The sequence below is a fragment of the Protopterus annectens genome, chromosome 6.part0, assembly GCF_019279795.1.
Source record: "Protopterus annectens isolate FY-2018-M chromosome 6.part0, PAN1.0, whole genome shotgun sequence".
Taxonomy (NCBI): domain Eukaryota; kingdom Metazoa; phylum Chordata; order Ceratodontiformes; family Protopteridae; genus Protopterus; species Protopterus annectens.
Genome location: NC_056737.1, coordinates 1,568,671,328 through 1,568,698,476, shown reverse-complemented (window position 1 = coordinate 1,568,698,476; position 27,149 = coordinate 1,568,671,328). Strand labels below are relative to the sequence as shown.

The 27,149-nt window shown below is 47.1% G+C and overlaps 1 protein-coding gene across 4 annotated transcripts in view; it reads left to right on the top strand.

Moving 5' to 3' along the window:
- Nucleotides 1–27,149, top strand: part of SNX4 (sorting nexin 4) — a 2,225,118-nt gene that overhangs the window by 1,560,789 nt on the left and 637,180 nt on the right. For 2 of the 4 annotated variants that reach the window (XM_044075014.1, XM_044075015.1), the window contains one exon: nt 20,432–20,473. The exons of the other annotated variants lie outside the window; for them this stretch is intronic. In XM_044075014.1, the coding sequence (XP_043930949.1) occupies nt 20,432–20,473 (42 nt within the window). The remainder of the gene's footprint in view (nt 1–20,431; nt 20,474–27,149) is intronic. 4 annotated transcript variants of the gene reach the window in all.

The following is a 27,149-nucleotide window of genomic DNA, read 5'->3' as shown; positions in this document are numbered from 1 at the left end:
TCTTATGTCCACACTTTGTGTATACTGCCTTGGTCCTCTTCATCTACAAGAGGACTGCGCTATTGGTCCTGGTTTAATCCCAGAGTTCTGACTGAAAGAAAAAATAAACCAATTCTAAAAGTGTTGCTTCCATCCTCTTTCAGAGAGGCTTTATCTGTAGCTATGTCGCCAACAAAATTTAAGAAGTCTAAGTCTCATTCTCTGAGTTCTTCTGGTTCTTTCTCCAAGGCTTCGAAGTACTTGTGAAAAAGACCTCAATCTGATCCGGCTTCCCCATCGGATCCTAATAGAAAAAAATCTGAATTATTGGATCAGACCTCAACCTCTGATCCGGAACGGAGAAAAGGGGATTTGTCCAATCTGACCTCAACATCAGATACAAAGAAGAAAAAGAAAGATTTGTCTGATCCGACTTCTTCTGGTCCAGTGAAAAAGACATTCGATCCAGCTACTCCTTTGAGCGGTATTTTCTTGCCAAGAAACATATACTCCCCTTCAGTGGACCCAGTTCCCTCCAGGGTCTACTCTCCCTTTTTGGAGAACCCAGGTCCCCCTCTGTAATATCTACTCACTTTTCTGGGAGTTTATTGACAGAAGATGTGGAAAGAGTGGCAAGAAGGATTCTCTTGGCTATGCTTTTCCAGCTTCTTCCTCTTTGGGTCAGGAGATCCGGTCTTCCATACACTCCCTTTACCAGTTCCTCCACTGACTCCTTCCCCTGTCTCAGAGTCCTTGGATCTGAGCCATCCAGCTCCATCTGACTCAGATCAGTGGATACCTTTATCCTTTGATCCGAAGTTCACTCTGAGCACTTTGGGTCAGTCAGATCCAGAGAGCTGTCAGATCTGAGGTGGTGGAGTCAACTCTGAAGTTTTTGGAGGCATTTCTGCACTTCGGCGCCTCAGCACTGGTTAGCTCAGCTCTGGCTTATGCCTTGGGGGAGGGCATCTTCAGAGCAGGGAGGGGACAATGGTCCAAAAGCTTGCCTTTTTGAATCCGAGGTCCTCTTCCTCTCTGGGAGGCCTGCCTTTGAGGCTATGGAGAGAGCATTGTCTGCCTCAGCAGCACAGACAGTTCCTATCCCTCAAATCCTCAGTCTGCAACCTTGATGTCTGTGCTCGGAGTCTCATCCCCCTTTCCACAGGGGCAGCAGTATTGATACCCCAGGCTTCCCAACATGGTATCCCGACTTCTTCTGATACCTCCTCAGAGTAATCCACTAAGGAAGTCTCTAAGAAGAAGACGTATAAGAGGAAGCACTTGGACTCCCTAGATGAGTCTATCATAGAAGATACAGACTTCAGTGAGGGTGAAGGCTTCCCACGGTTACCTTCTGAAGATGTGTCATTTGGCAACATCCTCAAAATTTTAAAATAGAAAGGAAGCTGGATGTCCAGCAACCCTTTGTCCGAAGAGTCAGTATTCCTGGAGGCTTTCAGTACTGGCCCGTCTACCTCCTGGGTGACTCCGCCCACCAACAAACTCATTGAGTTGATCTCTCTGCGGGCTTGGAAGGATCCCGACACTATTGAACCAATATCTCAGAGACCAGACAAAATTATGGCACCACCTGTTGACAAACAGTTTTGGGCAAAATGGGTGCCTGTTGATGCCATGGTCATGGCAGTGGCCACTGAAAAGGAACTTGCCGAGGGTTCCACTGTTCATCCCCCCAGCAGGGAATCACAGACAATGGACAGGTTTGGGAAATGTGTCTATGCTTCAGTGACCTTTGCCGTAAGGTCACTGAATAATTTAGGACATTTCATAAGGTTACAGAGGGATACTCTCTCAGGATCCGTTTTTGAAGAAGTACAATCATCTGTGACTTCAGTTGACTACCCTGTAATTTATTTCCAATTCTTCCATGAGGCTCATATTGCATGTAGCTGAATGAACCTCAAGGGCAATTGTTCAAACCTTTCTATGAGGAGGAATGCCTGGGTGCACTTGTCTGATTTTGCAGAGCCCTTCATCTTCATTTGCCAGTGCTCCTTTAGACCGCACATCTTTGTGTGGCCCCAAAATGAAGGACAAATTATGCAGGTGTGAGAAGGACAGAAGGACCCTGTCTGCCATTGGCATACATTTTACGACCCCTCAAAGATCCTTTTCTAAGACTCAACAAGGCAGTCGAAAGATGTGGTTCAAGAAATCCCACAGAACTTTCCAGGGCATACATGGAGGAAGTTCCCCTGGAGCAGAGGGGGGAACTCTAATGGTAGATGCAAACCCAGAGGCAGAGGTGGCCCACAAAACCAGTGGTCCAGATATCTCCTCTGGCAGACCCTTCCAGTGCTCCTGAAAGGAGGCATGATTGCCCTCTTTTGGAGGTATTCGGGGGTCGACTGTCCCTGCACTAGGGAGCCTGGATACAAGTAACAACAGATACTTGGGTACAGAGGATAATTTTCAGGTTATATAATACCCTTTTCCATTTCTCCTCCAGTTTCAAGAAAAATCCCTGATGTTCCACCCAGTTAGAGGGAACAAGCAGTAATTCAGATGCAAAAGCTGCTATGAAAAACAGTCATCCAGGAAGTTCTACCAGACCAGTTAGAATCCGGAACTTACTTGAGATTCTTTTTAGTGCCAAAGAAAACAGGGGACTGGAGACCACTTTTGGATCTCAGCAACTTAAACAAGTCAGCTCAGTGCACCAAGTCGGGATGGTCACAGTTCAGTCCATTCTACCTTTTCTGGGCAAGGACAAATGGATGTGCTCGCTAGACCTTCAGGATGCATGCTATTCACATAAAGATGAGCAGGTGATCCAGAAGGTTTTTACGCTTCTGGCTGTGAGCTAGTCATTACCAGTTCGGAGTTCTGCCCTTTGGTCTAACCACAACCTCCAGGATGTTTACCAAATGTATGGCAGTAGCAGCAGCTCACTTGAGACAGCAGGGATTACGGTTGTTTCCATATCTAGACGACCGGCTCATTACTGCCCTGACTAGGCATCAGTTAATAAAGGCAAGATAGGTTATCCAGACATGTTCTCATCTGGAGATGACCATAAACTACGAAAAATCTCAACTGGAACCAACTCAAAACTTGGAATTTTTAGGAGCACTGTTCAACATAAGGTCAATGATAGTCTCACTGCCACTGACAAGGGTTCAGACTATAAGATCACAGGTCAGAAAAATAATCTGCTGTACCAAGATTTCAGCCTACTTGGTCCTTCAAGCTCTAGGATCAATGTCAACGGCAATAACACTGGTACCTTTACCAAGATTTTACATGAGGATTCTGCAGTGGATGCTATTAACACAATGGTCGATTCTTTACCAACCCATGTCAACTCCAATACGAATCACCCACACATGCAAGAGAGATCTCCAGTGGTGGATTCAATCAGGCCAGGTTCTACAAGGCCGTCCTTTCACTCCCCCTCAGCCCAAGGCCATAGTGACCATGGATGCTTCCCAGGTGGGGGTGGGGCATTTTCTCGGGAAAACAGTCCAAGGCACTTGATCCCCGAAGAGGCCAACTTTTGTATATCAATGTCCTAGAGATGAGAGCAGTGCTTTTAGCATTGCAGGTCCTTCATGATGCTCTCTGTTCGGGGACGACTGCAGTTCAAATTGACAATATGTCAATAGCTTGGTACATCAACAAACAAGGATGGAGCAGATTATATTCCTTGTGTTGAGAAGCGCTCAGAGTGTGGCAGTGGGTGATCTCATCCATCTGCTTTCTCATACCAACACACATTCTGGGGAAGTCCAGACTGATAGCAGACAAGCTGAGCAGGTGCATTCTTCTACCTCACGAGAGATCCCTCAACAAGAACGCAACGGAAATGATTTTCCATCAGTGAGGGCCAGCCTTGCTGCAGTCTTTTTGCTTTTCCCTAAAACAACAAATGCAGTAGCTACTTTGCCCTAATCCCCTGCAGGGGGAATCACCAAAGGATGCTCTTCTTCATGATTGTCCAACCGGTCTTCTTTACTAATTCTGCTAATTCCAAAATTCCTACAGAAAGCTGCTATGTTGAAGTGCAAAGTCATCCTCATTGCACCTTACAGACCTTTACAGATTTGGTTCCCCTTCCTTTGGCCTCACTTACTTCACCAACCTTAGATTCTGGATGTGACTGCAGACCTTCTGTTTCACCTGACAGTCATGATTCATCCAGACATACCAAATCTCGGGCTGAATGCCTGGCTTCTCTAATTCCATTAGTAGCCAGAGAACCTATTCTCTCTTCACCGGTCCAACATATACTTTTATCTTTCCATAAACTCTCTACTCCAGTAAATGGAAAAGGTTCGTTTACTGAGCTTGTCAAAATAATGTTGATCCTTTTGCAGCTTTCATACATAACATCGTTGAATTTTTGGCCCTGCTTTTTAAGGAAGGAGCTAGTTCTTCAACAGTTAAGGTTCAGTTAACAGCAATATTGAATTTTCACATTGGATTTGAGGGTTCTTCTGTCACTTCTCATAAGCTCTGCAAATCCGTTTTTGCGAGACACTCTTTTTCTAAGACCTCCTTTTAAAGACCCTACTCCCCCGTGGGACCTGAATCTGGTACTGCAGGCTGTTGCTCATTCCTCCTTCAAACCAGCAGCTTTGTGTGACCTTAAATACCTTTTTGGAGGGCTATTTTTCTGGTAGCCATTACTTCTGCCAGACGAATTTCTGAGAAAAAAAGCCTTGCCCTCAAAACCCCCATACTTGATTTTTCACAAGGATAGAGATATATTATGAGCTAATGCATCCTTTCTTCCTAAGGTTGTGTCAGAATCTAATATCAATCGGCCCATTAATTTGTCAGTTTTCTTTCTTAAATTTGCTGACAAGGGTGAATACATGTTACATGCATAGAACAAAATTCATCAGAAAAACTGACCAGTTGTTTGTCTTATTTGCAGAAGTAAAATTGGGAAAGCCAGTTGCCAAAGTAACTTTAGACAGGTAGCTGGCGGACTGTATTTCATTTATTTATAATAAATTGGGCATTGCCTTACCAAAACCATTATGGCCCATTCCACTAGATCCATGGCAACTTCTTCAGTATTTCATTTTAGAATGTCTGTGGATGATATATGCGCAGAAGCAATTTGAGCTACCCCCATACCCTTGTTACTCATTACAAATTGGATCTGGTCTGCAGAGGTAGAGCATCATGTGATTCAACTGTGCTCAGGAGTATCCTTCCTTGAGTCCACCTGAGATCTTAGGTAGCTGGGGACTGTGTCCCATCATTTGAGGATAGAATGAAAATGGACAACATCAGATAAAGAAGTTATGTACTCACCATAAAGTTCCATCTGTGTTGTCCATTTTCATTCTTCCTCAACTCCCAACCTACCAACCCCCATCCTTTGAAAACTCCTGGAAGAATGAGTGGTTAGAGGAAATCATTGTCCTTTATGTTGAGCTCCAGATATACAGTACAGAGTCGATTATCCGAATGTCGATTATCAGAAACATCAATTATCAGAACCAGCCTTCTAAAGTTTTCGGATAGGAAAAATCATAAAGTCTTTCCATTCATCACTGATGGATTCGGTTCCTAGGACTCGGAACCGAGGTGGCCTAATACCAAGCTTGCGCTAGCCAAAAACTCTTGAGCTAAGTTTCTACCCGCAATGCCCTTCTCCCTGTTACCCCAGATCTCATTTGCCATGTAACTGTAAAGCCGTGTTTCAGCCGAGCTCTCAGCTAAGTGGAAACTTTTTGATATCCTGTGGGAAAATTTGTCTGTTTTCTTTTCGTTTGTGACTCATATTCACTAATCCTTATATTTACAGTTAGATTTATGCTTTTTTCTCTTCTGCTTCTACCCATTTGGTAATCTTTTAAGTACCATTGGTGGTACGGCCCCCCTCTTTTATACCCTTGTGGTATTCCTAACCATTGCTGGTATTCCTTCTTTCCTTCCCTTCCCTTTTTCTGTCTAGTTGTGTGGTTTTGACTCTTTTAATAGATACTGTGTGTATTTGATAGGTTTAGAGAAAGTAAAAGTTACGTTTTCTCTGAGGATTTGATTGTTGTGTTTAATTTTTCAAGATGCCTGATAAGAAGGGTACATCGGGTTTCAAACATTGTACTTCGTGTAATAGTAAACTTCCAAATACTGACTCTCACAATGATTGTTTATTGCTTGGGGGTTCATAGGTAGATACTAGGCTATCGGCTCTGGGGCCGAGCCAAAAAGGTACCCTGGCTTTTGCCACCCAAGAAAATTATTTTCCTGTGCCACTGTCGAGCAGAGCCACAGAGGTGATCCCCGGGGTGAATTTCCTATTTCCCATCCAATCATCAAGATTTTTCTTGAAGAGTGCTAATGAGGAGCTTTGTTTGATATAGATAGGTCATTTATTCCAGAGTATGGGAAGTCTCTGGGACAGGAATCTATCCCTCCGGCATGTTCTGTTTATTGTGGTGACAAGTTTTAGGTCCCTAGGGCATGTAGCTCGGAGGGATTGGGATTTCTTTAAGTAGAGCATGTCCAACAGCTCTGGATTTGACATAGCTTTGTATGTTAGGCAGAGATCACCTCTGATTAGGCGATATGCAACAGAGTAAAGCTGGAGGTTTTTTGAGACGGTCTGCGTAGGGAATCTGTTTGAGGCTGGTAATCCTCTTTGTAAGGTATTTCTGTGGCCTTTCCAGTTGTTGGAGATGTCTTGTGAGGTACATACCAAAAGGGGTGTTGTACTCTACAATGGGTCTATAATGGGTCTAATGAGTGATGAGTAGAGGGGAACAATGACCTCTTTTTTTCTGGATGAGAAACCTTTTGTGATGAGGTGTGCCACGTAGAAGGATTTCCTGACTACTGTGGTGATGTGATTATCAAAGGAGAGACTACTGTCCACCTGTGTCCCAAGGTCTCTTATCAGACTTTCAGTGTTAAGTATACTGCCGCCTTTGTTGTAGTTCATGGGTACAGAGTTTTTACCAAAGGGGATGACAGTGCACTTTTTGGCATTGAGCTTGAGGCCATGGCTTTGACACCAGGCATCTGTCTCAGTGAGGCCCTTTTGTAGGATGTCCACATGGTTAGGAGTTTCAGTTATGGCTCTTAGTTTGCAGTCATCTGCAAACTTCATTAGCCAAAGACCTTCTGTGTTAGCCTGTACTTCAGAGACGTAGATACCAAACAGGAGAGGACCCAGGACTGAACCCTGTGGTACTCCACTTGTCACTGGTCTGAAGTCTGATTTAGAGCCTGCTATTTTCACAGTGTAGGTTCTGTCAGTGAGCCAGTTGGCAACCCATCTTGTGACATAGGGATTTATACCTAGTTTAGTGAGTATATCTATAATTCCAGAGTGGGGGATGGTGTCGAAAGCCTTGGCAAGATCTAGATAGGCTGTGTGTACCACCTTACCCTTGTCTACGGCTTTGGTGACTGCTTCAAAGAAGTCTGTCAGGTTTAAGAGACATGATCTGCCTTTTACAAACCTGAACCGGGTGGGGTACAGAGTTTGGAGATTATCAGTGTCTTTGTTTGTAAGTTCCATGATGATACGTTCCATGGCCTTGCAGACCAGGCTTGTCAGGCAAATGGGGCGGTAGTTCCCGGGGTCAGTGGTAGCTCCCCCCCATGTGGAGTGGGATAACCGTCGCTGCGCGCCATTCAGCAGGCACAAAGCCTGAGGTGAGGCTTTGATTGAACATAGTACTTAGGTGGGGTGCCAGTTCGTTCTGTAGTTCATGTAGAACACAGCCTGGGATGTTGTCTGGTCATATGGATGCTGTGTTCTTGGCTTTGGAGATTGTGGTTTTTACCTGTGCAGCCATGATTACAGGAGCTGTGCATTCTTCCGGTATAGAGATGGGCTCTTTAGGGGGTGAGAGGGGGGGCAAAGTTAGCACTGAACCTATCTGCCAGGATGTCCCGTCTTTCGATGGAACCTCCCTGTGTTATTTGCCAAAGATTCAGCAAGTGCACTCTGAATGAGCGCAAGAATTAAGTTAATCCTGAAGGGCCTACTTAAGATGCCCTTTTCAGAGGCCCTTTCTGCTACGGAGGTCTCAAACCTTCCTAAGAAGGTTAAGAAAAGGCCCCATTTGGTTGCCTCTTCACCCTCGGGTGACCAGGGTAAGTCTGTTAAAACTAAAGTACAAAGACTTTCTTCAGAGCATAAATCCGCCTCTTTGGCACCGACTTTGTCTGCTCCGGGTACTACGACCATTACTATATCGGCGCCAGCTTAAGCTCCAATGCTGTCTCCAGCACCAACTACAGACCTCGCCACACCTAGTTCGACTTCGGCACTGTGTGCTGCTTTGGCACAGTGCACACCTTCGATGCCTGTCTCTGCAATGATGATTGAACCTACCATATCGGCTCCAAGTGCCCCTTCGGCACTGAGCTCTTTTACGGCCCCGATTAGACTGGATTTGACCCCACTGCTTCCTGTCTCTACACTAGAGGCATCAGTGCTGGTAGATTCTACACCATGGACTCGATACTCTCCATCCATAGATCTATTTCTAGGCCAAGTGTATATCCCATTTGTAGACCGACCTGACTCCCTGTCGGGAGTATCCACTAGATCCACAAGGAGCCTTTCAGAACTTGATTTGGTGCATCTTGTGGATCAGCTGTTGGCAGCCAGGAGGATACCCATGCCTTCCAGTACCCATCCTCCTACAGGACTTGGGTTTACTTCTCCATGGACTCCAGCCTATTCTCCTCCTTTGACCATTCCGGTTCCAAAGCCTCCTGCTCCAACGTCCTTTTTGGAACCCCCCCCATCTCGGTGCCTGTAGTGGACCCTCACTGAGGCTCCGGGGCCATCCCTTTCACCCTCGGTTTCCACTGAACCAGTCCTTCCCCAACCCCATGATTGGGCTGCAGGCTTTTTGGTTCATGGCACAGTCCCGAGTGTTTCTTTGGTTCCGTCCTCGGTGCTGTGAGCTTTGTCTGCACCGATCCTGCTTGGGGCTCCATCTTTGGGAGTGGGTTCAGAGAGGGGTATGAGCCCAGTTTCGAGGTTGTCCTTCTCGGTTCCAGGCTCCCATCCCTCTTCAGGCGGACCTGCTTTCCATGAGATGGAGAGGGCACTTACTTCTGGAAACATTCCGCCGACATCGGAACCCCAGTTTTCTCCCCCTGATGTACAGTGGCCACAGGCCACCTCCCCAGGACACTGGGCAGTGAAGCTGCAGGAACCCCCTAAACAGGGTACCCACTCTTCTTGGAAGCCCCCTCTGAAGAGCCCCCATGGAATAGATCATACAAGAGGAAGCACGTAGACTCGCTGGAAGAGTCTCTAACTGAGGACATGGATTTCGATGAAGGTGAAGGGTCCCCACAGTCACCTCCTGATGATGTCTCCTTCAGAGGAATCCTTGAAATGCTGAAACAGAGAGGTGACTGGAAGCCCACTAATCCTTCGTCTGAGGAGTCCGTGTTCCTGCAGGCTTTCCGTGCCTGGCCTTCTACCTCTTGGGTGAACCCCGCCTGCCGACGAGCTAGTTCAGCTCATGGTGCAGCGTGCCTGGAAGAACCCTGACTGTTGAGGCGATCCCTTGGAGAACCGACAAGATACTCTCCCCACCCGAGGAAAACCCACATTGGTCCAGAGGTCTACCAGTTGATGCTATGGTGGTGGTGGCAACCACAAAAAAGGACGTGGCTGAAGAAAATCCTACTGTCCACCCACTCAACAGAGAGTCCTGGGCTGTGGACAGACTGGGAAAGCGAGTCTTCACATCAGCAACGTTTAGCATATGGCCTTGGAACTACGTGGCACATTTTACAAGGCTCCAAAGAGACTTTATTTCCTTACTCCCTGGAACACTCGCAGGACAGGTGTCTGACGAGGTAAGGGACAAAGTTGCCTTGTAGGTTGCAACCCTGGAATTGATCTCAAACTCATCCATGAAGTTACTTTCACACGCAGAGCTAGAGCTGCAGGTTCAGGCATAGTTATGAAACACCATGTCTGGATGCGCATTTGTGACCTCACGGATCCCTTCAAGTCTTCCTTTCTGAATGCTCCCATTGAAGCATCTTCCCTGTTTGGCTCCAAGGTGAAGGACACTCTGGCCAGGTGTGAGCAGGATGGTAAGACCCTGTCTGCCGTGGGCCTACATTTTTCCAACCCTCAATGTTCCTTTTCCAGGGACCAGAGGAGTGGGAAGATGTGGCACAAAAAATCTCAGGGTCCTTTCCGTGCCACACGTGGTGACGATACCCCCAGGAGCAGACACCCCGTCGAGGCAGGAGGGAGTCCACATAACCAAGGCCCCAGAGACTCCTGTGGGCAGCCTTACCACTGCTCCTGAAGCGCAGCCCAGTTGCTTGCCTCTGTAAGCAGTCAGGATTCATTTCTCTCTCCTCACCAAGCTGCCTGCACTCTATTACCACCGATCGTTGGGTGCATAATATCATTACCAGAGGTTACACCATCCCCGTAATCAGTCATCCAAAACTTCCAACGAAACTCCCTGACTTTCCACCCAGTCAGAGTGAAGTAGCAACTTCAGAAATAGAAAAGCTGTATCAAAACAGAGTCATCCAATCAGTCCCACCAGACCAATGCAGATCCGGATTTTACTCAAGATTCTTTTTGGTGCCAAAAAAGACAGGGGACTGGAGACTCATTCTGGATCTCAGCAGTTTGAACAAGTCTGTTGCCCAAACCAAATTCCATATGGTCACTTTTCAGTCCATTCTCCCTTTTCGAAGGTGATTGGATGTGCTCAATAGATCTCCAGGATGTGTATTACCACATCAAAATGGACAAGCACTACAGGACTCTACTCCACTTCCGGCTAGGAGCCAATCATTACCAGTTTCGTGCCCTGCCTTTCAGCCTCTCTACAGCCCCCAGATGTTCACAAAGTGCATGGCAGTGGTTACAGCTCACTTGAGACTGCAAGGATTCTGGATGTTTCCACATTTGGACGATTGGCTCCTTACTGCCCCCACCAAGCATCTTCTGGTAACAGCCCTGCAATACACTCTTTCTCTGGCAGAAGTTTTGGAGATTACTGTGCACTTGGAGAAATCCAACCTTACTCCAGTCCAGCAGATGGAATTCATCGGACTGGTCTTCAACACCCGATCATGCCTAGTGTCACTCCCAGCTCACAGACTCCAGAGATTGAGACTTCAGCTGCGGGTGATACTCTGTCAAAACAAAGTCTAGGTGAGAGAGGTTCTTCAGGTCCTAGGATCCATGGCAGCTTCCATACCAATAGTACCTCTTGCGAAACTGCACATGCGAATTCTCCAATGGCTTCTTCTCTCTCAGTGGTTCTGAACCATCACCCTCTGTGCTTTCAGATTCAGATAACCAACTCTTGCAATCAGGACCTCCTTTGGTGGATGAGGCCAGACACACAACTTTGGAGCCGCCCTTTCCAGCCCCCTCAGCCCAAGGCCATTGTGACCACGGATGCTTCCCTGATAGGGTGAGGGGCTATTTCCAGGGAAAGACCGTCCAAGGCACATCTTCCACATTGGAGGCCAACCTGCATATCAGTCTTCTGGTACTGAGAGCGGTGCTGTTAGAGTTGCAGGCATTCCAACCAGATCTCCATTCTGGAACGATTGCCATTCAGTCAGACAATATATCAGTAGTCTGGTATATCAACAAGCAAGGAGGAACCAAGTCTTACCCTCTGTGTCGAGAGGCCATGAGAATTTGGTAGTGGGTGATAGCTTCCAACTGCTTTTTGATAGTAATGCATATCCCGGGAAGCTCCATGAGCAGGTCTATTCTCCTGCCCCACGAGTGGTCTCACAATCCTGAAGTAGCGCCAGAAATTTTCAACCACTGGGGCCAGCCTTGCTACGACCTCTTCGCCTCCCCATCAAACAGCAAATGCAGCAGCTATTTTGCCCTATTCTCCCCAAAGGTGGAGTCCCCGAGGGACGCTCTGATTCATGATTGGCCCACGGGACTTCTTTATGCCTATCCCCCCATTCCTCTGATCCCACAATTCATAAAGAAAGCCATTCTGTTGAAATGTAAAGGGATCCTCATAGCCCTCTTTTGGCCTCGACAAGTTTGGTTCCCCTTTCTTCGGCCTCCTCTATTATGCCCGCTGTGGATTCTGGACCCTCTTCGAGACCTGATTTCTCACCCCCAAGGGTTGAGTCATCCGAACCTTTCCAGCCTCAAGCTGACAGCTTAGTTTCTCCACTTCTGTTAGTCACCAGGCAGGATGATCTCTCCTCTCCTGTTGGTGACATTATTCTGGCCTCTAGTGAACCATCCACCAGAAGACTATATCTGGACAAATAGAAAAGGTTGTCTATTTGGTCAAAAGAAAAGATGCTAGATCCATATTCGGCTCCAGCCACAGTGGTCTTACAACATCTAAGTTTTTTGAAGATGGAGCTGCAGCCTCTTCCATACGAATACATCTGGCGGCGATTTCAAATTACCATAATGGGCTGGAATGGTACTTCTCTCATATCACTGCGCTTATGTAAAACCTTTCTCAAAGGAGAGCTATGGAACCTCACGTTAGTTCTCCAGTCTTTGACTCAACCCCTCTTTGAACCCGCAGCGAATAGTGACCTCAAATTCTTGTCATGGAAATCTCTCTTCTTGGTAGCCATCATGTCAGACAGATGAATTTCGGAGTTGCAGGCATTGTGCACCAACAGACCCTATCTAATCTTCCACAAGGACAGAGTATCACTCCAGATGAACCCATCCTTTCTTTCCAAAGTGGTTTCTGATTTTTCCATCAATCAGTCTATTGACCTACAAGTATTTTCACAAATTTTTGTAATAAAGGAGAGTACTGCCTACATTCCTTGGACGTACACAGGCAGTTAAGGTTTTATTTAGATAGGACAAAAATAATACGTAAATCTGACCAGCTCTTCATTGCATTTTCTGGGCCTAGAATGGGAAATTCTGTCTCCAAGATCACTTTGTCAAAATGGCTAAGGGATTGCATACGTTTTTCTTATTTACTTGCAAAAGAACCTATCCCACAAAATATTAAAGCCCATTCCACTAGATCTATGGCAGCTTCTGTAGCCCTCCATTCCAGGGCCTCTATAGATGACATTTGCACAGCAGCCACTTGGGCTAAACCCCACACCTTTATCAGTCATTACAAATTGGATGTGGTCTCCAGAGGGAGAGTTGCCTTCGGTTCAGTGGTACTCAGGAACGTTCTTCCATAAGGGCTACCCAAGGATCTCAAGGTAGCAGGTTATTCTATCCCATCAGTGATGAATGGAAAGAAGATTAACATCATCAGATAAAGAAGTTATGTCTTACCATAACACTCCATCCGTGTTATTGATCTTCTTTCATTCATCACTTCCCATCCTCCTTCCCCTGCCAAAGGCTCCTAGGGGATTCTTTGGGTCCAAGTGGTGTCTTAGGGCATTTGCACAGAAGTGGCCTCTGCTTTACTTGTACAACATGGGCAAACTCGATCTGAGGTAACGGGGAGAAGGGATTGTGGGTAGAAGCTTAGCCCAAGAGTTTTTGGCTAGTGCTAGATTGGTGTTAGGCCGACTTGGTTCTGAGGGCTCAGAACCGAACCCATCAGTGATGAATGAAAGAAGATCAACAACACAGATGGAACGTTATGGTACGACATAACTTCTTTTTTATTGTCCATTGGAATCGCTGAATGGTTGAAGAAAAAAGCAAGATTTTAGAAATTTCTTTTCCAGTTCAATTACATGTTTTATTATCAGAACTTCCCTAGGTCCCAGTTAGTTTAGATAATCGACTCTTGACTGTAGTCTTCTTCCTATATGACTGCAAATATTTCCTTTCTAGTAAAATTGGCAAACAAGATCTGAGGTACTTGGGGTTGGTGCATTATGGGTAAGGGAGAAGATCAAGAGTCTGGTTGTCATGAGCTTTAACAGTGGAAGAATGAAAATGGACAACACAGATGGAATGTTATGGTGAGCACATAACTTCTGATCTGAAGTAGTTAACTTCATTTGTCCATCAACCTGTGGGTATCGGATCCATATCGGATCTGAGCCGGCAGCTTCAAACAGCTAAGATCCGAGCTCCAAGCTCCTCCCCCTTACCCATAATCCCCTGCTAACCCTTCCTGGCCTCAGATCTCGTTTGCCGTGGTTCAGTCAGCAGTTTTGAGCGAGCTTCCAGGCGTGGGTAGAATGTATTCTGTGAGAAAAATCTTTCTTTTCTTTATTCTAACTGTTTTTAAAATGTGTGTGTGTGTTACCCCTAGTCCATTGGCTTATTAGCGCCTTTTTGTAGTTAAACTTAAGTGTATTTAGTTAGTTTGTCCTCCCCCGTGTGTGTGTGTCAAGGCGGGTCTGTGTTGGGCCTAGTGTTTAATTTTCTAAGTCATGTCTGAGGCCTGTAAAGCCTTCTTTTCTAAATGCACCGAGTGTGGCCATAAGCTGTCCCCAGTGGATGGCCACACTCTGTGTGTTATCTGCCTTGGGGTTGACCACCTCTCCTCATGCTGCACTATTTGTGCAGCCTTCAACCCCAGGGCTTTGAGGGACAGGAGGTCGAAGTTGGTTTTGGTGGGACTGTTGCCCCCGGATCCGACTTCGTCCTCCTCTTCTTCCGTGGTACCTGCCGTGGCTGCGGCAGTGCCACCTCCCATCCCTGCTCCCCTGGCTGGGACTCACCCTCCCACCGCAGGCCAGGAGGAGAGGGAAGCTAGGAGAGAGCGTAGAAAGGAGAAGCACCACAAGCAGCGGGCCGAATCTTCCTCCTCTGCCCCGCCGGCCAAGCAAGCTGCTTCTGCCAAGGCCTCCGGCCCTTCTCCTTCCCGGCTCCATTCACCCTGTTTTTCTCTGGAGCCAGAGGAGGAGGAGACCCGGTCGCCTTCGAAGTCATCGAGGCGGCACTCCTGTCCCGCCTCGGTGGCCTATTCTAGGTCTACTAGAAGCTTATCCGATGCAGACATGGACCGGATGATGCATAGGTTCCTCCAGGCTCAGCTGCAGATGGGAGTGCTCCTGCCCCCCCCCCTCCGGGGGGAGCTCGACCCTCTTTTTCACCCCGATTGCTCCTTCTCCGACCCACTTCCGGGGTTCGGAGCCGTTGGAGCTGGGGGAGTGTCGGCTCCAATAGTACCTCGTACTTCGGCGCCGACGGCACCCTCGAGTTTTTCGGGTCCCTTTTCGGATCCAAGCTCTCGGAGCCGAGAGGAGCTGAGCTTCAGATCCGGAGGTGTCAGTGTGTCTTCGGCTCCATCTCGGTCTGAGCATACTGGCCCTTCAGATCCGATTGCTTTGGTGCCAGCTCCGATCCATACATCGGATCCGAGGGGACTGCTCTCGGATCCCAGGGAGAGCAGCTCCCCTTCGGCATTCGATGTTGTGGAGAGGGTTCTATCGAGGGATTCGAGGCCCCAGGCTTCTGCTATGACTCCACCCTGCACTCCCTCTCAGACGGGCCTACCTTCCATCACCCGGCCCCAGGGACAGCCTGCGCCTACGTCCCAGATAGTTCCCTAGGAGGAACAAGATGTGGTTGGTGAGGCCTTTTCGGACAGCCCTCCCGAGGAGGTTCCAAGTGCAAGAGGAGGCACTTGGACTCACCTGAGTCCTTGACAACAGACACAGATTTAGAGGAAGGGGAAGGTTCCCCAAGGTCACCCCCCAAAGACGTCTCCTTCGGAGACATCATGGAAATGCTTCGAATTAGAGGGGGGTGGTCTGCTCAAAAATCTTCCTCGGATGAGTCTGTGTTTCTGGAGGCGTTTGACACAGGCCCATCTACCTCTTGGGTGTCCCCTCCCGCCGACCCCCTGGTAGACCTGATTACTACCAGGGCATGGAGGGAGCCGGACACTGTGGAGCCCATTCCCAATAGGCCTGATAAAATTCTTAGTCACCCTTCCGATCGGACATGTTGGAGCAAGGGTGCTCCTGTAGATGCCATGTTGGTGGCGGCCGCCACTAAAAAGAAACTGGCCCAGGAGAGTTCCTCGGTCCATCTTCCAGACAAGGAGTCTCGGACGATGGACAGTTTGGGGAAGCGGATGTTTGCTTCAGCCACCTTCTTGGTAAGGTCGCTGAATTATATGGCACACGTGATACGACTCCAGCGGGATCTCATCAAAGAATACGCCGGGTCGCCCCCAGAGTCCATGTCGGCCAAGGATAAGAAAGTATTCTCTACCCGAATGGCCACTCTGAAATCCATTTCTAATACCTCTATGCAGCTTCTCTCCCATGCCACGGAAGGGGCCGCTAGAGCCAGCGGAGCGGGCATTGTCGTACGACGGCATGCTTGGCTCTTCCATTGCGATTTTGCGGAACCCTTCAAGGCGTCCTTCCCTAATGCCCCATTTGACGTTTCTTCGCTCTTTGGCAAGACCGTACGCGACACACTGGTCCAGAGTGAGAAAGATGGGAAGACGTCTGCTGTCGGAGTCCGCTTCTCTGCTTCCCAGAGGTCCTTCTCTAGGAACCAAAAGGAACAGAAGAAGAAGTGGTTCCGGAAATCTCAACAGTCCCATTTCGCTCCGGATCCCTCGTCTTTCAGAGACAGAGGACGACAAGGTGGACGCCGGCCCAGAGGCAGAGGGGGACCGAAGAATTTCGGGTCGAGAGAACCCTTTTCTGATCGGCCCGTGCAGCAACCCTGAAGGGTTACCCGACTGCTCCACTCTGGAGGCAGTCGGGGGGCATTTCTCGAGGCACCTAGCAATGTGGGAGTCCATTACAACAGATTGCTGTGTGCTTCGGATCATATCCAGAGGTTACAAGATTCCCTTTCTCAATCTTCCTCCCAAACCCCGGAGCCTCCCCGATGTCCAACCCAATCAAAGGGAGACAGCAGCCACAGAAATTCTCCAGCTGCTAGAAAAAAGAGCAATCCAGCACGTCCCCCCAGACCAGTCCGGATCAGGCTTTTACTTCAGGTTCTTTTTGGTGCCAAAAAAGATGGGGGACTTAAGACCAATCCTCGATCTATCCTTTCTAAACCTGTCAGTGGTCAAAGAGAAGTTCCGGATGGTCACCATTCAATCCATTCTCCCACTCCTGCAGGAGAACAACTGGATGTGCTCCATAGCCCTCAAGGGCGCGTACTACCACATTCTGATGGACAGGCGATCCAGAAGGTTTCTCCGCTTCCGGCTAGGAGCCAGCCACTACCAGTTCAGGGTCCTTCCCTTTGGTCTCACCACAGCCCCCAAGATGTTCACCGAAGTATTAGAATGTGGTAGCAGCCCACCTGAGACTTCAGGGAATACAGGTCTTTCCGTACCTAGACGACTGGCTCCTGTCCGCCCCCACAAGGCATCTACTGTGCTCAGCCAGATATTATTTCCTCCATCTGGCCTCCCGACTGGGAATCACAATCAGTGTCAAAAAATCTTCTCTTCAACCAACCCAGGTCTTAGACTTCATTGGAGCCAGATTGAACACGAACCTTTTGCAAATCTTTTTGACTCCAGACCGACTTCGGACCCTGAAGCTCCACGTGCTAGCCCTTCTAAACTACCCGGCTCCTCCAGCAGAATTGGTCCTGAGGGCTCTAGGCTCCATGGTGGCAACTATCAACCTGCTACCCTTAGCGCGCCTGAACATGAGGGTACTACAATGGACTCTACAGGTTCAGTGCTCCATCCTGCAACATCCACTGAATTCACCCATTCCCCTCAGCAGGGTTTGCAAGAAAGCCCTACTCTGGTGGCTCCAGTCTCCAGACCTCCAGAAAGGGCGTCCCTTCTCTATGTCCCCCCCTCTAACCACAGTGACCACGGACGCTTCTCGCCTGGGGTGGGGGGGGCACTGTATGGACAGAACCGTCCAAGGCACGTGGACCCAGTCGGAGACCTTGTTGCACATCAGTGTCCTAGAGATGAGAGCGGTGCTTCTTGCGTTGCAAGCACTCCAGGCCCTTCTTCCCTTGGGGACTATTGCAATTCAGACAGACATGTCAGTCGTCTGGTATATCAGCAAACAAGGGGGAACCAGATCCTACCCACTTTGTCGAGAGGCCATGAGAGTTTGGGAATGGGCGATCTCCACCAACCGCATTCTCATAGCAGCTCACATTCTGGGCCGGTCGAACGTCTTGGCAGACAGGTTGAGTTGAACCATCCTTTCACCGTACGAGTGGGCTCTGAACCCGAGAGTGGCGAAGCAAATTTTCCTCAAATGGGGTCAACCTTGCTGTGATCTCTTCGCATCTCCTTTGAATGCAAATTGCAGCGACTACTTCACTCTAATTCCCCCACCAGGGGAATCCCCCAGAGACGCTCTGGTGCATGTTTGGCTATCCGGTCTACTTTATGCTTATCCACCTCTTCCCCTAATGCTAAAATTCTTGCAGAAAGCATGTCTGTTGGGGAGCAGAGTGATCTTCATAGCCCCATTCTGGCCTCGTCGTGCGTGGTTCCCTTGCCTATGGTCTCACCTAGTGAATCCCCCATGGGTTCTAGATCCCACTCCGGATCTGATCTCTCATCCACTAGGGTTGACAACCCCGAACCTGGCCAACCTCAAGCTCACAGCTTGGCTGATCCAGTTCCAGTGATAGCTAGGACTCCCGGTATCTCATCATCTGTCAAGGCTGTTTTAGTAGCCGCTCATAAGCCTTCTACGAGGAAGGTTTATAATAGCAAATGGAAACGTTTTTCTATTTGGGCGGAGTACAGAAACTTAGATCCCTTTACAGCTCCGTTACCAGCAATGCTAGAATTCTTATCAACCTTATTCGACCAGGGTGCTAGCTCCTCTACGGTCAAAGTCCAGTTAGCTGCAATCGCCCACTATCATGTGGGAAGTGATCTCGGCCCCCTGGCCTCTTCCAAATTATGCAAGACCTTTTTAAAAGGCACTTTCCTCTTGAGACCCCCTGTTAAAGATCCAGTTTCTCCATGGGATTTAACTCTTGTTCTCCAATCTCTGACAGCTCCCCCGTTCAAGCCTGCAGCCTCGGTGGATATAAAATTCTTATCTTGGAAGACGGCCGTTCTTATTGCCATCACCTCGGCCAGAAGGGTTTCGGAACTTCAAGCCCTTTGCACCAAACCGCCATACTTGGTTTTTCATAAAGATAGAGTTTCCCTCAGGACCAATCCTTCCTTTTTGCCCAAGGTCGCGTCGGAACCCAACATCAACCAATCCATTAATTTACCGGTATTCTTTCCAAATTACCAGAACAAAGTTGAATATAAGTTGCATTCCTTGGACGTACACAGGCAATTAAGATTTTACCTGCACAGGACCGCTGGTCACAGGAAATCTGACCAACTCTTTGTCTCCTTTGCAAAACCCTCTTTGGGAAAAACCAGTATCAAAAGTTACATTGTCCAGATGGATTTCCCAATGTATCCTGCTTGCATATCAAAGTTCTGGTCGACCTGAACCTGAAGGAGTCCACGCCCATTCTCCTCGATCAATTTCTACCTCTGCTGCTTTTTGGTCCAGAGTTTCCTTGGATGACATTTGTTCAGCAGCCACTTGGGCTTCATCTCATACATTCATTAATCATTACAAGTTGGACATAATTTCCAGAGGGAGAGCATCCTTCGGCTCTGCAGTGCTCCGGAATATCCTTCCATGAGGACATCCCAAGTTTTGTGTAGCTGGGGACTCTGTCCCACAGGTTGATGGACAAATGAAGTTAACTACTTCAGATAAAGAAGTTATGTACTCACCATAACGTTCCATCTGAGTAGATAATCTTCATTTGTCAGCAACCGACCTCCCTCCATCCCCCTGACCTATAGTGCGTACTAGAAGGATTCCTAGCCCTTGTTTCCAGATAACCTTAGGTTAGGATTTGGAGCTGATTTCTGTGTTGTAATACTCTGTGTTACTAAGCAAACTCGATCTGAGGTCAGGAAGGGTTAGCAGGGGATTATGGGTAAGGGGGGAGGAACTTGGAGCTCGGATCTTAGCTGTTTGAAGCTGCCGGCTCGGATCTGATATGGATCCGATACCCACAGGTTGCTGACAAATGAAGATTACCTACTCAGATGGAACGTTATGGTGAGTACATAACTTCTTTTTTAACATTTCAAGCATTTTCTTACAATATGCTTCTGAGCTCATAATAACTACCACCCCTCCTTTATCTGATTTAACTATAACATTATTATCAGGTTTTAGAAGCTTTTAAATGTCTTTGTCCATTGTTTAAATTACATTTTTTTGTTTGTAGAGCTAATATAATAGTTTCATTTCCTTTTCACATCTTTTCAAAGACTGTGTGAATTTTGCATTGGAACCACCAATGTACTGTTTGCTCAGCAGCTTCATCATTTATATTCTCCAAGTTCATTGTGAAAGTATAACTTCAAATTCATCTTCTGTGTATTGTGTTCCAAAGTAGCCTTTACACTAAGGACAAACCTTAGACGCTTCTGAAGTAAGTTTATTACGTTCAAAAGTCTAATCAATTAGATAAAGTCTGACAAAAACAAAATTATTAACTTGTACCATTCTGATATGATGTCTTTTCTGTCCGTCTCAACCTGTGGGTTCCTTGGATGTGATTGGATCCAACAATGGCTATACCAAGACTTGCAAGTCCAAAACTCTGCCTCCTCTCCCATAATGCCCTGTGAGTATACTACTACGATCTCATTGTACGTGCCACTGTAAGTGCCAGATGCATCTCCAGCTAACTGCTTGATGTTTTTGATTCTAAGTATTGGAATTTGGAATTCTCACATTTTCCTCCTCTCTTACTTGCTTTTATAAGTGTGTTTAGTGTAGTTTGGTAGGGATAGACCTTTTCCTCTGGCTTTGAAAAATATTTGATAGTGTGTTTTTTCCCGCCATTTTGCCTACTGGTATTTGTAGATAAGATAGTAGTATTAGGTCTCACTGGTTTCTGCATTTGATATTTGTTTTTTTTTTCAGGGTGTTACTGTTATTGCTAGCATGCTTTTGCTGTGTGTTTGTGCTGTGCCTCTTGTAATTGAAAAGTCCTCAGTATTCAAGGAGAGCCTGGCCTTTGTGCCCAAATTGCTCCCCCCCCCCCCCGGACTCTCTCTATAGGTGAACTTTGTCTGGGTATCGCCTGTCTAGATAAAGATTGTCAGGTCTGTTTGGTCTTTGGTCCTAAAGCCCTTGCGGACAGAAGGGCCTGGTTGGTTTTGAAAGAGTTACTGTTTGCTGTTTGCCTCTTCTACCCCTTCTTTGACTTCTCTGTCTTCTCCCAAAAGAAGATGGAAAAGGAGAGAAGTGATGGCCCTTCTTCAAAGAAACCAGCGTAATCTGAGAGAGAAAGAGAAGGTCAAAGAAAGATAAAAGGAAAAAGAAAAGGGAAGAAAGAGTGAGAGCGGAACAAAAGCATAGGGAAAGAAAATCCAGGACGTATAATATAGATTCTCCCCTTCTTTTCTTGTCCAGATTTGAAGTCTCCAAGGCCATTGGCTGCTCCATTGGTGTCTCCTCCCCAGGAGTTGTTGCCTCTTTGGCATCATTCTTCCCTTGCTTCTGATCCAACACAGCTCGATTCTTTTCAGGGAACTAAAATATTCTGAACCTTTGGCTTTGTGCAGCACTGGTCTCTGATAGGACTTTCATGCCCTTTCATCTGATCACCCTAGCGGAGTCCTTCCAGGAGCTGCTGCCCACCCTTCCCTCCCTTCAGTGAATCCCCCTGTAGGACCCAGGAGTTTGCCTTCTCTGTGTCCAGACCCAAGAAGTCAAAGTAAACTTTGTCATTCACAATCACATAAGTGCAAAAACTGAGCAAAATTCCATATCTCAGGACAAATGTGCAGGTATAACATAGACTTAATATAGCAAGACATTAATACATGTATAACTGCTTACTATAATGTTCTAGATGGATAATCCTAATATTACGCATAAATTAACTCACTTTAACGTTTATTGTATAGTGATCGCTCTGCTTGCTTGAGTATTGCACAGTACTGAGGTAAGACATTGCATGAAAGACTTGCATTGAATATTGCCCAGAATGAGACATTCATGAGTATTGCACTGTGAATATTGCCCAGAACAAGATATTCATGAGTACTGCACTGTGACTGAGTTACAGACTAGCATTAGATATTGCACTGTAATATTTTTCTGGCCCTACTACTACCCCTGAAGACCAGTGATTTGGCTTGACTTACTGATTATTGCACTAATATTGGATTGAGACAGTCAAGTTATTGCACAATTTGAGATGGTCTTCCACATTGAACTGATCACCCAGATGGTTGGCATGGAGCGTGATTGTTGCCAGAGATCAGTAGTCTGATGGCTTGAGGGGAAAAAGCTGTTTCTTCTGAATCTCTAAGTTCTGCATCTTATGCTGCAGAAGCACCTGCTAGATGATAGGTACGCAGTCTGTGAGCAGGGTGTGTACAGTCCTAAATTATTCCTTTAGCCCTGCCTAGATGTCTGGCCATGTGCAGGTCATGGATGGCTGGTAGGGTGGTCTTGATGATCCTCTTGGCTGCCTTCACCATTCCCTGGAGAGCCTTTCGCTCAGAGATAGCAGCTTCCATACCGCACTGTGAGGCTGTTTGTCAGGATACTTTCTATTGTACCCCTGTAGAAGGTTGTGAGAACTGTAGATGGCATGTTTGCTGTCCTCAGCCTTCTCAAAAAGTGTAGCCTCTGATGTGCCTTCCTGACAATGGCATTTGTATTGGTATATCAGGACAAGTCCTCATCAGTATGCACCCCCAGAAACTTTGTGCTACTCACTCTCTCTACTGTGTCTCCATTGATGGTTAGAGTAGAATGATCTTCATGTTTCCCTTTTGCAGTCATCACCTGTGGTTATCCCTGCAGTGGTAGCCCTCGGCCGGCCCGAATACCAGAGTCAATGTTTTCCTGTGTCAGCCGCTTGTTGAGTGACATCAGGTCATCAGTGCTATAAAGCAAGGCAGTTGATGCCATTACATCAGTCTTTCTTGCCGTGGAGCCAATAGCAGGAGGAGTTCACAAGTGTGCCGGTCGGTCACTACCAGAGTTTGAATTACAGCTGAAAACGTCTAAAGTTAAGTACCCCGTTGAGATCCTTTTTTCTTGCACTAACTGATGTCCAAAAAAGTTAACAGTTTTCTCGCCTGTGGAAAGCAGATCCCACACTGAGACTTCCATTCATACTGCGCCATTTGTTTAGGCCCAGACCATGACGTTCCTGTTGCCGGTTCTGTGCCCTCTTTAATGGGAGAACCATTCGTCATAGAGCTTTTATTGTAGACAGGTATTTTCGTCTTCCGTCTTCGCATTCTGAAATAGCGTTCATCAGCCAACAATCCATAGACATTCAGAAAAAAACGTAGAGATAAAGATAAAGACAGACCACCCAAGGCTAAGTTTTCCGACGACTCTACCGCTAAGCAGATCGTCAATTCTCCGGAATTCAGTGAGGTGCTTTCGCAGCCCCTGATGCCCCATATGATATCTAGCACGAGTGGAAATTACATCCACAAATGTTCAGGATGATAACACAGAAATGGGGGAGCCCGGACATAGATCTGTTCGCATCCCCAATGAATTACCAGCTACAGAAATTCTGCACAAGGACTTAACACCCACAAGCATGGAAAGTGGATGCCCTCTCATTCAGCTGGAAAAATCTACAAGTATACGCTTTCCCACCAATACCTCTCCTTTCAAAGGTACTCATAAAAGCCAAACAAGAAAGGCCAAAGATGATCTGGATTGCCCCAGACTGGCCACGCCAGCACTGGTACCCAATCTTAAAGAACTTAGCACAAGGACCACCATGGATTTTGCCCCAAATTTCACAACTTCTGACTCAGCAAAACAATCAGATACTTCACGGCCAGCTCAAGACTTTAAACCTGGCTACATGGCAGATTCCTTAGTCAAGCAAACAATGCCTCTCTCCAAAGCGGTTATGGATGTCATTATGGAGGCCAGAAGGCCTAGCACTAGGAAAGCCTATTCAGATAAATGGAAGAGATTCTGTGCCTGGAACCAGGCTCACAGCCTTGATCCTCTTGTCCCAAACCTTCCTCAGATTCTACAATACTTAACTGAGATGCTGGACAAAGGCCTCTGCTTTTCATCCATTAAGATCCATGCCTCTGCCATCTCTGCTCATTACAACACAGCTCCACAAATTTTTTCCCATCCTTTGCTAAAACAGTACCTGAGAGGGGCTAAAAACAAAAGACCGCCCCATAGTGCACCAACTCAAACTTGGGACCTCAACTTTGTCTTGGAAAAATTAACTTTACCTCCTTTTGAGCCAGCTAACTCAGCAGACTTAAAATATGTCTCTTGGAAAACTGCTCTGCTCCTGGCAATTACCTCAGCTCGAAGAGTTTCAGAATTACAGGCACTAATGGCAGTGGAACCTTTCATCATTTTCCACCAAGACAGGGTGTCTTTAAGAACAAACCCTACATTTATGCCAAAGATGGTATTGTGTGGCTCTAAACCAAACTATTCACTTGCCAGACATACACAGGCAGTTACGCTTCTACTTGGACAAAACAAAAGCTTTCAGGAAAACCGAGCAGTTATTTGTTGCATATGCTGCAGGAACACAGGGAAAAGCCATTTCAAAACAGACCATTTCAAAATGGATAGGGCATTGCATACGTTTCTGCTATACTTACCATGGGAAAACTGCACCTAACAACATTAGGTCTCATTCCACCAGGGCAACAGCCAGTTCAACTGCCTACCTCAGAGGAGTACTTACCAAGGACATTTTGGAAGCAGCAACTTGGAGTTCTGTACATACCTTCACCAAGCATTATCATCTGCCTCTTTACTCTAAATCCAGAGCTGGCTTTGCCACTGCAGTCCTGCAGGGCCTTATAGCCACCCCTAATGCTTTATAGAACCAGCCACCCTACCTCAGCTTTGGGATTCTACCCAAGTGTAATGACTGCAGCAGTGTAACACGATGAACATAGTACAGTTTTGTACCTACCATAAATGTAGATGTTCGAGTGTATACACTGCTGCAGTCCAGGTTACCCTCCCTCCTTCCCCCTCTTACTTGTTGGTACTTACCCTAGTATTCTACCCTTTGCTACCTATGGGGAGTATTTGCTGGTAACCGAAAGTATTTGTTTACTTTTCTTATGTATGTTTTATTAGCAATTTACATTGCCTACCTTTTTGGGGGCACCTGACATCTGGGGCAAGAAAAACTGAAGAAAATGGTGTTGGCTGCATCTTATATACCCCTGGCGGACTGACGTCAGGGAAGAAGCGACAGCAACCGACGCCGGACCAAGACTTTGGAACTCGGGCCGACTGCGAGACCGCCTGACGGCAGGATAACCCAAGTGTAATGACTGCAGCAGTGTATACACTTGAACATCTACAGTTATGGTAGGTACAAAACTGTACTTTCTCCTTATCAAAACAGACAACACCACAGTAATGTGGTATGTCAACAAACAGGGAGGGACCCAATCTTAACCTCTGTGCAGGCTAGCCATGAACCTCTGGCTGACAGCCTCCTCCTTGGGATTACACCTAATAGCCCAATACCTACCAGGGATCAAGAACACCCTGGCAGACCACTTAAGCAGAAACTTACTGGACCCCCATGAATGGCAGCTCCACAGAAAAATCTTTTTGCAAGTCACTCAGGAGTGGGGAACTCCGGAGGTGGATCTCTCTGCTTCGCACCTCAACCACTAGCTGAAAAAATTGTGTACCAGGGCGAATCACCACCTAGCGTGGTAGGTGGATGCCTTGAACTTCCCCTGGAACGCCATCTTTTTGTACGCTTTCCCTCCTCTGCTTCTTATTCCCAAGGTACTGATCAAGATAAGGGAGGAGAGACCAAAGGCCATCCTCATTGCTCCAGATTGGCCCAGATAGCATTGGTACCCCTTACTGCGCAGCCTGACATTACAGCCCCCCAGGTAGCTTCCCCTGATCTAGGACCTCTTGACTCAGGTGGGAGGGGGATGCGGCACCCAGACTTGCAGACTCTCAAACTGTCAACATGGCTAATTCTCTAGACACAAACAGGGGGCCCCTGTTAAGCAAACAGGTCCTAGACATTATCACAGAGGCCAGAAGGCCCAACACCAGAAAATCTTACAAAGGGAAATGAAAAAGATTCTGTTCCTGGAGCCTGTCCACAGGGGGCAGTTCCACACAGTCTTCCATCCCTGTTTTCCTGGACTACCTAGCAGAGTTGCTCAATAGTGGCCTCTCCTTCTCTTCTATTAAAATCCACGCCTCAGCCATTTCAGCTCATTTTGATACAGATCATCCCCTGTTCTCGCATCCTTTGATTAAACAATTCCTTAGAGGGGCTTCTAATATCACACCTCCCAGAAGGCCACCCACGCCAGTCTGGGACATGAATTATGTTTTGGAAAAACTAACCTTGCCATCCTTCAAACCTGCTGCTTCAGCAGTACTGATACACCTCTCCTGGAACACTGCTTTCTTACTAGCTATCACCTCAGCCAGAAGGGTTTCAGAACTTCAAGCACTGATGGCCATTGAGCCCTTCATCATTTTCCATGCAGATAGTGTGTCCCTAAGGACTAACTCCTTCTTTATGCCCAAGGTGGTATCTAATGTGACTCTCAACCAGGCCATACATCTACCCACCTTCTTTCCTAACCCTCAAAACAGGGGGGGAAGAATTCCGCACTCACTACGTGCACAGACAGCTCAGATGCTACCTGGATCTCATACTAAACCCTTCAGGAAAACAGACCAACTCCTTGTCAGCTTTGCCCCAGGGGCAGAGGGGGAAGCCCATTTCCAAGCAAACCATTTCCAAATGGATATCACAGTATATCCATTTCTGCTACAGATTACATGGGAAAACAACCCTTAAGTCTATTCATACCCATTCCAGTAGGGCAGCCTCCACTTCCACAGCATTCCTCAGAGGAGTTCCCACCAGGGACATCTTGGAAGCTGCCACCTGGACTTCTGTCCATACCTTCACAAAGCATTACCACCTAACTCTTTACTCTAAGACTAGGGCAGGATTTGCCTCTGCAATTCTGCAGGACATGCTGACCCATGCGTAGGTCTCTTGCTAATCCTACCACCCCTCTCCTCAGCTTTGGGAATCCTCCCATAGGTGATGACTGCAACAGTGAAACATGAAGAACATAGTACAGTTGTGTGCACTTACTGTAAATGTAGATGTTCGAATGTATTCACAGTTGCAGTCCTGGTTTCCCCCCCTCCTTCCCCCTTATATCATCTTTCCTTAGGGAGGCATAAGCTTCTTACGGTGGCTTTTATCCACCAGGACCACTTTACTATATTTCCTTGGGCTTCTGACTGGTTAGGGC